General features: G+C 40.8%; 2 protein-coding genes across 2 annotated transcripts; both read right to left on the bottom strand.

The window, feature by feature from the left end:
- Positions 1-1,438: 1,438 nt before the first annotated feature.
- Positions 1,439-7,171, bottom strand: LOC123638737 (protocadherin alpha-9-like). Its single transcript, XM_045552572.1, is given in 4 exon segments — positions 1,439-1,495; positions 3,340-5,636; positions 5,639-5,669; positions 7,103-7,171. Coding segments are annotated over 4 exon segments (2,454 nt in total).
- A 3,054-nt stretch (positions 7,172-10,225) lies between these two features.
- Positions 10,226-12,581, bottom strand: LOC123638736 (protocadherin alpha-8-like). Its single transcript, XM_045552571.1, is given in 2 exon segments — positions 10,226-10,309; positions 10,311-12,581. Coding segments are annotated over 2 exon segments (2,355 nt in total).
- Positions 12,582-12,584: the final 3 nt, after the last annotated feature.

The following is a 12,584-nucleotide window of genomic DNA, read 5'->3' as shown; positions in this document are numbered from 1 at the left end:
TTGGAACTATTCTCAGATCTCAGTTTAATCACATTTGTTTTCATGATGCTTAAGACCAAATTTGGTTTCTCAGGAAAAATTATTACCTATAGAATTATTACTATAGAATGTTGTCACTCTACAATGCCTTAATTATTGCTACTGCTCAGGCTGAGGGTGGAGATCCCTGTCTTTACGAAAACAGAAAAGTACTCTTATTGATGAATCAGTCGCAATAGGCAGAAGTCACACTTTATATCTTACATGGGCAAAAAGAATCTTAATTATGATTCTAAATAAATTAACAAATTTACGATTTCTACCTTCAGAGATAAGTGCTTTCATCCCTGTTATATTTAAGTTTTTCAAATACCCAAAAGATACCATTCTGGAATTTATCTAATAATTTTATCAATGTCAATGAAGTTTTTCACCATCACCTGCAGTAAAAATATTTTTTCTCTCTCTCTCCAAGTTCTTGGAATCAAATACTCAAGAATCAAAATTCCTTATGAATATAACTCTGCTGCTGAAAAAACTTGAGTTTTCTATTTTTCCAAAAAAGGAAAACTTAATATCACAACTTCTAGTCTTATACAAAGGTTGATTTCTTTTATTTAATGATGTTATGATTTCTAAAGGTGATATTTTTAAATGTATCAATAACTTTTAAACTCTCTTTTGTTATTAAAATCTAAAAAATAAAACAACAATATTTATGAATAAGAAAATTTACAGCAATGAGAGTCATTCAATCCATCATCTTATGTGTCCTATTAAATTGTTTTTATACTTCTTTATTCCTTTGGAATGACTCCAGTGTCAAAATCCATTCAAATTCCAATTTTAGGGATTGTTTTTTTATAAAGCATGAATTAAAATGTAATGAGTTATCATCTACAATATCAATGTTCAGTTTCAGCTACTATCTGGAGTCTAAAAATAAGTTCATCATTGATTAATCATCTCAACACAAGAAAGTAAAAACTAAGCCCCATTTCTGCTGATGTGCATTTTATACCAAGTAATAACATAAATATCCCAATATAGATCTGCAATATTGAATAAAAAGTAGGGAGAAGTGAAATTACATCTTTTTAAGTAATAGGAACTTGCTTTGTCAAGCATCAAATAGGACTATGAATTTAAAACTTCATTTGTATAAGAATCACCTCAAGTACTCTTTAAAATGCAAATTTACCCATATTACCCATTTTGGAAATTCCAAAGAGGAGTCTTGAACCAGTACATTTAATGAGGACTACAGGTGTTGCTAATGCACTTATCATTAGCATGTCCAAGGATAGCCTCACCATAGACCCCAGTTTGCCTGGGACAGGCTCGGATTACGTCTGTGGTTTTCTATACTTATTGACAGTGCCCCTTTTACTCTCTAAAGTGTTAACATATTGGATGATAATTTACTTTGCCCTATCTAGTAACAATTTGAGAAGAACTGTCAAGGAGAAGCTTCATTATTGGTTTCATAATTCTGGCTTGAATTGAGAAATGCTATCTACAGAAGCATACAAGTACAGCTATTAAGCAAAATACTAAAGTTTCTTTCATGTTCTCACCTCTCTGTTTTGAAATTGCTAGCCTTTTTGAATTCTGGACCCCACTGAGTTCATGTTTCCTGATGACCCCAAAAGATAAATTCATTACTAAGGTGTTCACAGCTCTTATGAGAATTTGCATATGAATATAGCCCATATTCTAAGAGAAAATAGAGATTAATATAAGAGACTAAATTACCAATTGCGTAAATGCTCAATAATTACTAGCTCTAAGAGAGTAGGGGACTTGTTTTGGGGGGCAAATAACATTATAGCACCCCTCAATTCATATCAAATATTCAAATACTTAGGCCCAAGTTCAAATGGCACATGGAACCTGAAAATAAAGTGCAAAGACAGAGATTTTTGAAGGTTTGAGTCTAGATTCAAGGTGAGCTGTACAGATAGACTTAGGTTTAATGACAGGAGATCAGAAACTACTCAAGTTTTGAAAGAAATAAAATGAAAAAAGAATAGATTGTATTATAGCATATTCCAAACATGTATTTTAGGGGAAAATAAAAAATTTGAAACATTGTATTTTAAATAAATTTTACTTTCATTTTTGTATTTATTATTGTAGCTCTCTTCTCAAGACTGCTCCACTGAATTTTTAACTAGACAATACCCTGTAAAATATTTGACACAATATAAAATAAAATAGCTGAAAGAGAAATATAAATCACATAATAAAAACTCAATATAAGTATAAGTGAAGATTTAAAAATATGAATTAGAAGAGAAAAAGATAGCTTGGACTATAGGTAGTGTGGAGAACCACAAGTTTGAAAGTCACAAACTACAATCCAGGAAACAAAAGTATAATATGCAGTGATATCAAAGGTGCAAATCTCATATCCAGATTCCTGTCTTGTGGACTACTGAGAGAAAAATCAAATCCTTATCAAAATTGGTAGGGAAATTTTTTAAGTTATAAACTATGAATTTCAAGAGAACTCAATATGTAGAGTCTTTACCTGCCTGAGCATTTTACCACTAAACTGAGAAGATTTCAATAAAAAGGAGAATGTCTTCTTGAAGGAAGAAAAGATCTGTCAGGAAGTATTTTCTCCAATTTCAATAAAGAATTGAATTTCAAGAAATTTTTAAGTGTAGAAAAGATTGTCAATCAACATTTTCTTACAATCTACATTGTCAGACTTTTAGGAGAATATTTTATACAACTTGAAATGACGGTTTTATTTGTAACATTTATTGGTGGAATTTGATTCCTGAAGTAGAAAGCAATGGCTTTCTAGAGTTTAGGGGAAGTTCCTTACTGAAATAATAGACACTGAGGAGTGCTGAACAATCATATCTTTACAGTCTTCATCCAGAGAGATATAGAGAATGACAAATTTAACGAGGTAACAATTACTATATATTTCTGCTAGGGTTTCTTATAAAAAATAGAACTAGACTAAAATTCCATGCATAATCTAGTAAAAATAAATGATAGAGTGGTGTTGATCTTAATGAGTAACAACTAAACTGGTTTCTCACCTAATAGTTTTCAGGTGCTATAGCAGCTCAGCATTAGGAATTCATTGTCACTCTCAACACAGGTTAAAATAAAATTGATTCAGCACCCAATAAGTATCTGTTTAATGAACGGTTTATGATAATTCTCACTAGGAAGGTCAAAAGATAAAAGTCTGCTCTGAAGTTAAGGAAATTTTAAAAATCGGGCAAATTTCTACAAAATTTTTTTTAACTATTTAAATGTGCTGTATGAAGTAACAAAAATGTCTTTCAAGACTAAATAAATAATCATATAAATACATAAAATACAAGGAAAACCCACCTTCCCAGGGGAGTCCAAAGAAGCAGTTGGTTCTCCGGTTTTATCTGCAGGTCCAGGACACGGAGAAAGACCTGGGCTGAAGGCCATTAGGTCTGTCTTGGGGGGACCTTCCCCAGAGCACACCCTCTGTCGCCTCTGCTGTGAGTATGACCAGCTTCCCACTGCGCTGGAGCTCATCATTGTGGGTTTCCCAGCTCTACACTTGTCCTCGACCGGCGGCGCCGAGCACCGCAGCGCCGTGTACAGCAGCAGCGTGAGCACCAGCAGGCTGGACACCGCACAGATGGCGATGATCAGGTAGATGTTGACATCCACCAGCGCTGCCTCTGGGCCCGCGAACCCAGCTGAAGCCAGAGAAGAGGCCTTTGGCGTCTGACCGCTCTCCACCAGCGACACAAGCACGGTGGCAGTGACTGACAGCGCCGGTTCCCCGTGGTCCTTCACCAGCACCAGCAAGCGCTGGCGCGAAGCATCGGTCTCGTCCAGGGCACGCGTCGTGCTGATCTCGCCCGTGTACAGCCCCACGCGGAACAGGCTGTGCGTGCTGCCTGCTGCTGGCTGCAGCTCATATGACAACCACGCGTTGTAGCCAGAGTCCGCGTCCACCGCGCGCACCTTCGCCACCACGTGGCCCGCCCCCACAGACCGAGGCACCAGCTCACTCACCGTGCCGCGGGTGCCACCCACCGGAGGCGCCAGCAGCTCCGGCGCGTTGTCATTCTCATCCAGCACGAACACCTGCAGCGTCACATTGCTGCCCAGAGGGGGCACGCCTGCGTCGCACGCGCTCACCTGGAACTGCAGCAGCTCCAGCTCCTCGTGGTCCAGCGGCTGCAGCGCGTACACCTTGCCGCTCTCCGCGTGCACCGACACGTAGCTCGACAGCGCACGCTCGCCCACCCGCCGCTCCACCAGCGAGTAAGACACCTGCGCGTTCTCCTGCGCGTCCGCGTCCCGCGCCGACACCGTGAAGATGTGGCAGCCTGGCGGGTTGTTCTCCTTCACAAACACCGTGTACTCGGGCTGCGGAAAGGCCGGCGCGTTGTCGTTCACGTCGGCCACCTCCACGGACACGCTGGCGGTGGCCCACAGAGAAGGCGAGCCCCCGTCCTGAGCTGTCACCACCAACTCATAGACGGAAACAGTCTCCCGGTCCAGGGCGCTGTCCAGCACCAGGGAATAGTAATTCTTGAAGGTGGACACCAGCTTAAAGGGTACAGAAGGTGTCAGGGAACAGGTCACCTGTCCATTTGCACCTGCATCTAGGTCGGTCACACTGACAAGGGCAATAACTGTCCCCATTTGTGCATCCTCTTTTACAGGAAGCCAGAGAGTTTTGACAGTCAGCTGTGGAGCATTGTCATTCACATCCACAACCTCCACAAGAACTGTACAATGACCAGCCAGTGGTGGGAAGCCTTTATCAATAGCTTCTACTTGAATCTTGTGGGCTTTACTTTCTTCAAAATCAATAAGTCCTATCACGGTAATTTCCCCATTTATGGGGTCTATGTGGAACTTGGATTTTATATCTAGAGAAACATCAGTAGAGAATGAATAAATAATATCTCCATTCAAACCTTCGTCTAAATCTGAGGCATTGAGTTTAATTACCAATGTTCCATTAGGGACATTTTCTGGCAATTTTACTTTATAGAGGGTCCTATCGAAAACTGGGGCATTGTCATTTACATCCAATACCGTGATGAGTAACTGAACGGTGCCAGTCAGTTCGGGTTTGCCCCCATCGGTGGCCATGAGCAATAAATGAAGCTCCGGAGCTTCTTCCCTGTCTAAAGGCTTCCGTAATACAAGTCCAAGAGGTTTTACCTGCTCATCCTTGGTTGGTAAGTCCAGGGAGAAGTACTCGTTGGGGCTCAGTCTGTAAGTGAGCAGGGCGTTCTCCCCGATATCTGCATCCGAGGCGCCCTCTAGTGGAAACCGAGAGTCGAGCAGCCGGGATTCCGGGATGATGAGATTCTTTTGTGTCGCTGGGAACACAGGCGGATTGTCATTAATGTCCTTCACCTCCACTTCTACATGGAAAACTTGCAGGGGTCTGTCCACGATCACCTCCAGGTGGATGCTGCACTCCGCGCTCCGCCCGCACAGCTCCTCCCGGTCGATCCGAGAATTCACAAACAAAATGCCATTCTGCAGATTCACCTCCAGAAGGTCACCATTGCCTTTGGAATCCATCTGTAACGGGCGGTGCCCAAGCTCCGCCAGCTGCATCTCCAGATCCTGCACGATGCGGCCCACAAAGGTGCCGTGTTTGGCCTCTTCCGGTACCGAGTAGTGGAGCTGGCAGTTTCCTGCCTCCCAGATTGCTAGAATCAGAAGCGAGAGCAGTAGATTCCGGGACTCTGGGTCTCCTTGACCTGAGCACAACATTTCAAGTACTTGATCTTTTTCTAATTAGTGAGAAATGCCTCAAAATCAAGAGAAATCATCTGATTTCCTCAGTCCCATCCTGCTGTGTTCGCCATTGTTCAGCACAGAGAGAGTAAAAAAGAATGGGAAAAAGGATGGCTGTATTTGTCTTGATTCAGAGAGAACATCGCGGAGAAGAGTGACATCAGGTGGCCCAAAGTGTAAGTACAAATTTCATGAGTAAACATTCCTCGACTATTCTGCAAAAGTTTACTCCATTCTTTTAATTTTTTAAAATTAATCATTGTTGAAGTAGAAGACCTCGTTTCTCTTACTAGAAGCATTCTTAGCAGACTGACCACTTCTAAAAGTTTAGTATGACCTTGAATGTGCCTTCTTAGGGTGCAGAAAACTTTCCACATTGTTTTAAAATAATGACAGAAATGAAATCACAACAAAAATGATCCATTCATTTAAACAAGCATGAATTTTTAATGAGAAAATTCTTTTGTTCTGGAATTCAGAATCTTCCATATATATCCATTTGGAATTCTGGTGTAAGAGAACTCAACAAGTCACTATCCCTAGTGAACCTAGGAACCGAGAAACCTACTGATGAAAAAGAAACCTTTTGATGTCTGAAAAAAGAAATGAAGAAAAATGAGCAAACAATTGAAGTAGTCTTCTTTGGTAATTTTATGAATTGAAGATGTATAAAATGTTTCAAGAAAAGTAAGATCTTGTGTGGACAGAAAATATTTTACATTTTTCTCTTTATTAGCATTTATATAATCTGTTTCCAGAAACATATTGCATTCCTACATCTATATAGTTTGATCCTTTACAAGCCTTATCATTTTTGAATAATCTCTTCTTTACAATCTCCAACATGGTTGGTATGTTTGTATGCATTGTTTCCATTATACATTTTAATTTCATTATTGTTCATCCTTAGTACTTACAGCAATTTCTGATTTTAAAGATATGTGAAGGATTCTTTTCCTGCCTAGGTTTTACAAGGCTCTCTAGTGAGTTTTATTATCTTATTCCAAAGTTCAAGTAGATCAATTAAATCTAGACTGTAGTGCTTCTTAAGTCTAAAGGCAAAATCATGACCATTTATTATGACATTGATGTTTTTGCATATCTATCTTTTCTTTCATATTCTTACTGATAACAGCCTAAGAGGCACTTTTCACAATTGCTGCTATCCTTGACTATTGCAGTAGCTTGTTTGTCCTCCCATTCAACCTTCTTGAAAAGGCCTTGAGTTATTTTGCTCAAAATATTTTGATAGCTCCCAATTAATTCTAAAGAGAAATTCAAATCCCTTAATCTGCTCAAAGTCACTAAGTCTAGTAGTCAAAACCAAGAGATTTTCTCACATTACTTTTTCTGCCTTTATTCTATGCGAACCATATGTTTTAACCAAAGTGGACTTTTTCACGTTTCCAGTCATATTGATCCTTTTCTGTGTCTTCAGTTTTGCTCATTTTCTTCTTCACAGAAATGTCCATTATTCTCAATATCTCCCAGGGGGAATTTACCCATTTAAACCCCACTGAAAACACCACGCTCCTTCAGGTGTACCTTCAAAAAGTCAAATAGGAAGTGATTTTCTTTCAACTTCAACCTCACTGTTATTCACCTCCTGTGTGCTTGTTATAATACCTTCCTTCGCATTGTATGACTCATATTCTTCATTTTGCCTCAAACCTTTGAAGCCAGAGACTTGGTTTTGATAATTCAGTGATTTCTGGCAGGATGGCATACTATTAGAGACCTGTAAGGACCCTATTTAATGTTTAATGAAGACTGGTGACCATAGTCTTCTCTACTTGCTAATAAAGCACATTTTAAAGTTATTCTATAACACTATCTATACAAATGGTTTACTTCCTTTGTTAGTAGGATTATAACACAAATTGATTTTAAACCATCATCAAAATATTATTTGTACTTCTTCTTAAGAAAAACACTATTAGTGAAAAGAAACACACAAAGATTTCAAACACCTACTCAGACCTCTGAGAGATCTCAGGCAACTTGTAAATATGGGAAAGATACAACTATTAACATAAGGTAGTCTAGACTTTCCTTTAACCTTTGTAGTCCCAAACTTTTTCCATATTCAGGAAATTTGACTTTCTAAAATATGTAAAAACTGACTTTTATGTTTTTTACTCTGCCATACAATATTCAAAATATTGAGACATCCTGAGTTAATCTGAAAATGAGTTTATAAAAGATAATTTTTACATAAAATAAGATTAATGTGGAAGACGATAATGACTTTCTAACATTTTAGGTTGTCTTTTTGCAACCATTAATTTATTTTCCTCTTGGGAATAATACTAACTAAATTTTATTACATTCTTATCACTTGCCAGACTTTATTATAAACAATTTGCAACTATTAACTTGCTTTATTAAAAAAACTATGCAGGAGAATTCACATTTATCATGCATAAATGAAAACCAAGGAACTGAATAACAAACACTTTACCTAAGGCTACATATAAAATAATTGGTAGAAGGAAGATTTGATCCTGGGAGCTCTAGAACTCACAGTACTTAATGACTAATTTATGATGCATTTCAATTTAAGAAATAGTTAATAACTAAAAGCATTACCATAGTTAGAATAGTGAAAAGTACTAACATACCAGAAATAGGTTTAGACTCTCTCACTGTGGAAAGCACATATCCAAAATGAAATTTGAATATCAATTAGGGAGTTGGAGAAACACAGAACTAAACTGATTGAAATGATGAGTTGTCAAATACAATGCCAAGTGGTGAAAAGTACTCTTGTTTCTATTTATGGTATTTTATAAAAACCAATTAAACATTTAGGGGGAGAATTCAGTAAGTAAAGTTATGCCTGAGAACCAGGTAGATATAGACAGAATAGGAAATATAAGAGTAACATTACTTTTACAAAGGAAAAATTCCACATTCTATTCAAACAGTATAATAAAGAGAAGCATATAAAAAGACAAAAGCCCTTAAAGTTGAGGACTAAAATTAAAATGATTCATTTTATGTAATGTGTTTTTAATAGCCAAATAAAATTCTAAACATGGACAGGGATTATGAAAAATATAAAATCAAGCACAAAATAATTCTGCTTTCAGATTACTTTCAGTTGACAAGGAGGATAAAATGTGATCATAAATAATTACACTACTGCTTCCTAAGTGATAAAAAGATTTAAAACCATGTTAACAACAAACCATAGGAATTCAGAGTTCCCAAAACCCTTCATTCCCTTCCATTAAGTTCCACCACTCTCCAAAAAGTAATGTCTTCAAAATCCAATGAGTATTTAACATCAAGGCAGGTCAAACTGTCATAAGAAGCAAGGGCAAGAAGACAAGAAGAATAACTAAAAGAAAGAAAAGGATGAAAGACAACAAAATAAAGGATTTTAGACTTTTCAAAGATTGCTAAATGTTTCTACAAAAACTAATGGTCCCTGCTTAACATGGATATTCTGTGTAATGAAGATTTTTAAATTATACATTTGGTCGGCAGGAATGGAATTACCATGTACAATTTTTCTGATCAAAATATTTTTCTAATTCACATATTTCTAAGTCATAATATCACTTTAATGTGAAATATTATTGATAATATTCCAACTCATGTACAAAGGATTGATAGTATGATTGTAGATTATCCAATATTTATCTGTCTAGAAGCAATTATTTTCTACACAGAGATGCCAAAAAAATGTTAAATTGTCGACAAGACAGCTGTAAAAAATCATCCAAGAGTAAAAAAAAAAAATTCCAGACAGTAAAATGTTCTAAATGATATTGGACTAAAAGGAATATATTTATTCCCTCTTGATTTTATTTTAGCTAGTTCATAATAACAGTAGGAATAAAATTAAAAGTATGAAATTTTGGAAAGAAATTATTATTCTGTACTTTATGTCTAAACTGCTTAAAACCGCAATAGAAAAACACTAAAGATATTTGTGACTACAAGACACTAAACAGACAAAGATTGATAAATTGAGATCTTAAAGTGAATAAAAATAAATATATAAGAACAAGATAATATTTAAAATGTGAATTTCAAAGCACACATATAAAGGTTAAAATTTTAGTGTATAATCACAAAAAATAAATAATGGCTTTGGAAGAATAATACATTTCTACAAAGCTCCCAATGCACTGAATGTCACCCGAGCATTGTTAATAGAAGACCAATGTAACACAAGCTAAAATCAATATTCAATACAAAAGGAACTATCCAATGATAACTGGAGTTTGAGAACGAACCTAACTTGTAGGGAATGGTTAATAATGTATTATAGCATTAATAAATATATTAATTATAAGATTTTAAAAATTAAAACAATGTTTGTATTTTGGTTGTAAAATATGCCCCCCAAAAGTGAAATACTTTGAAAGTAATAGCTTCCACAAATAGAATTTATAATTTATAAATATAAATGGACTTACTTTGAGGTCTTGATGGATATTTAAATCTTGCTGTTCACCTACATCCCCTGATCCCAGACACGGTGGCAGACTAGGGCTGAAGGCCATAAGGTCGGTCTTGGGCGGGCCCTCCCCAGAGCACACCCTCTGCCGCCTCTGCTGCGAGTATGACCAGCTCCCCACCGCGCTGGAGCACACCAGCCTGGGCTTGCCCGGCCCGCACGCGCCCTCGCTGGGCGGCGCTGAGCACCGCAGCGCCGTGTACAGCAGCAGCGTGAGCACCAGCAGGCTGGACACGGCGCAGATGGCGATGATGAGGTACACGTTGACATCCACCAGCGCCGCCTCCGGGCCCATAACGCCCGCCGATGCCCTTGAAGAAGCCCTTGGTGCCTGGCCACCCTCCACCAGCGACACCAGCACGGTGGCCGTGGCGGTCAGCGCCGGCTCGCCGTGGTCCTTCACCAGCACCAGCAGGCGCTGGCGCGGCACATCAGCCTCATCCAGGGTGCGCGTCGTGCTAATCTCGCCCGTGTACAGACCCACGCGGAACAGGCTGCGAGCGCTTCCAGCTGCTGCCTGCAGCTCATACGACAGCCACGCGTTGTAGCCAGAGTCCGCATCCACCGCGCGCACCTTCGCCACCACGTGGCCCGCGCCCACCGACCGCGACACCAGCTCACTCACTGCGTCGCCAGTGCCACCCACTCGAGGCGTCAGCAGCGCTGGTGCGTTGTCGTTCTCATCCAGCACGAACACCTGCAGCGTCACGTTGCTACCCAGAGGTGGCACTCCCGCGTCGCGCGCGCTCACCTGGAACTGCAGCAGCTCCAGCTCCTCGTGGTCCAGCGGCTGCAGCGCGTACACCTTGCCGCTCTCCGCGTGCACCGACACGTAGCTCGACAGCGCACGCTCGCCCACCCGCCGCTCCACCAGCGAGTAGGACACCCGCGCGTTCTCCTGAGTGTCCGCGTCCCGCGCCGACACCGTGAAGATGTGGCAGCCTGGCGGGTTGTTCTCCTTCACGAACACCGTGTACTCGCGCTGTGGGAACACTGGCGCGTTGTCGTTCACGTCGGCCACCTCCACGGACACGCTGGCGGTGGCCCACAGTGAAGGCGAGCCCCCGTCCCGCGCTGTCACTACCAACCCATAAGCTGACACACTCTCATGGTCCAGGGGACTGTCCAGCACCAGGGAATAGTAATTCTTGAAGGTGGACACCAGCTTGAAAGGGATGTGGGGCGTCAGGGAGCACGTAACCCTTCCGTTGGCACCTGAGTCAAGGTCGTTCACGCTAATTAGGGCAATGACAGTACCGAATTGAGCATCCTCTCGGACAGGCAAGGATAAGGAAGTCAATGCAATCTCAGGGGCATTATCATTTTTATCCAAAATTCTCACTAAAACAGTGCAGTGACCTGCCATCGGAGGGTGACCTTTGTCCGTCGCGTCAATGCGGATTTTGTATAAATTTACTTGTTCAAAATCCAAATTACCTTGAACTACTATTTCTCCAGTATTTGGATCTATGCTAAACTGGTCGGTAACCATGGTTGAAACAAGGCTATTAAAAGAGTACGAAATTGCCGCATTCGCTCCTTCATCCTGATCAGAAGCATTCAGTCTGATAACTGTTGTTCCATTGTCTGAGTTTTCAAATATTCTTATTTCATATTCAGACTGTTCGAAAGTGGGAGCGTTATCGTTCACATCCAGCACGGTGACCAGCAGCTGAACAGTGCCCGTGAGCTCTGGTTTGCCTCCGTCAGTGGCTGTCAGGAATAAGTTGTGTGCCGAAGCGTCCTCTCTGTCCAAGGGTTTCCTTAACACAAGCTCAACCAATTTATTTTCGTCGTTCTTTGAATTCACATCTAGCGTGAAGTAATCATTAGAGCTAAGCTTATAGGTTAAAACGCAGTTAGCTCCAATATCTGCATCGGACGCGCCCTCTAGCGGAAACCGTGAGTCTGGCATTCTGGATTCTGAAACAAACAGCTTTTGTTCTTTTAACGGGAACACCGGCGGGTTGTCGTTAATGTCCTTCACCTCCACCTCCACATGAAACACCTGCAGCGGCCTGTCCACGATCACCTCCAGGTGGATGCTGCACTCCGCGCTCAGCCCGCACAGCTCCTCCCGGTCGATCCGAGAATTCACAAACAAAATGCCATTCTGCAGATTCACCTCCAGAAGTTCTCCGCGGCCTTTGGACACCACCCGGAACAGGCGCGGCACCAGCTCCGCCAGCTCCAGCCCCAGGTCCAGGGCGATGCGTCCCACAAAGGTGCCGTGTTTGGCCTCCTCGGGAACCGAGTAGTGGAGCTGGCCGCTCCCCGCCTCCCAGGCTGCGAGGATCAGAAGAGAAAGCAGCAGGCGCCGGGATCCCGAGTTTCCTTGCCAGGAATACACCATGAT

The sequence above is a fragment of the Lemur catta genome, chromosome 5 (genome assembly GCF_020740605.2).
Source record: "Lemur catta isolate mLemCat1 chromosome 5, mLemCat1.pri, whole genome shotgun sequence".
In the NCBI taxonomy this organism is placed as follows: Eukaryota; Metazoa; Chordata; class Mammalia; order Primates; family Lemuridae; genus Lemur; species Lemur catta.
This window is presented reverse-complemented; position numbering and strand designations above follow the sequence as displayed.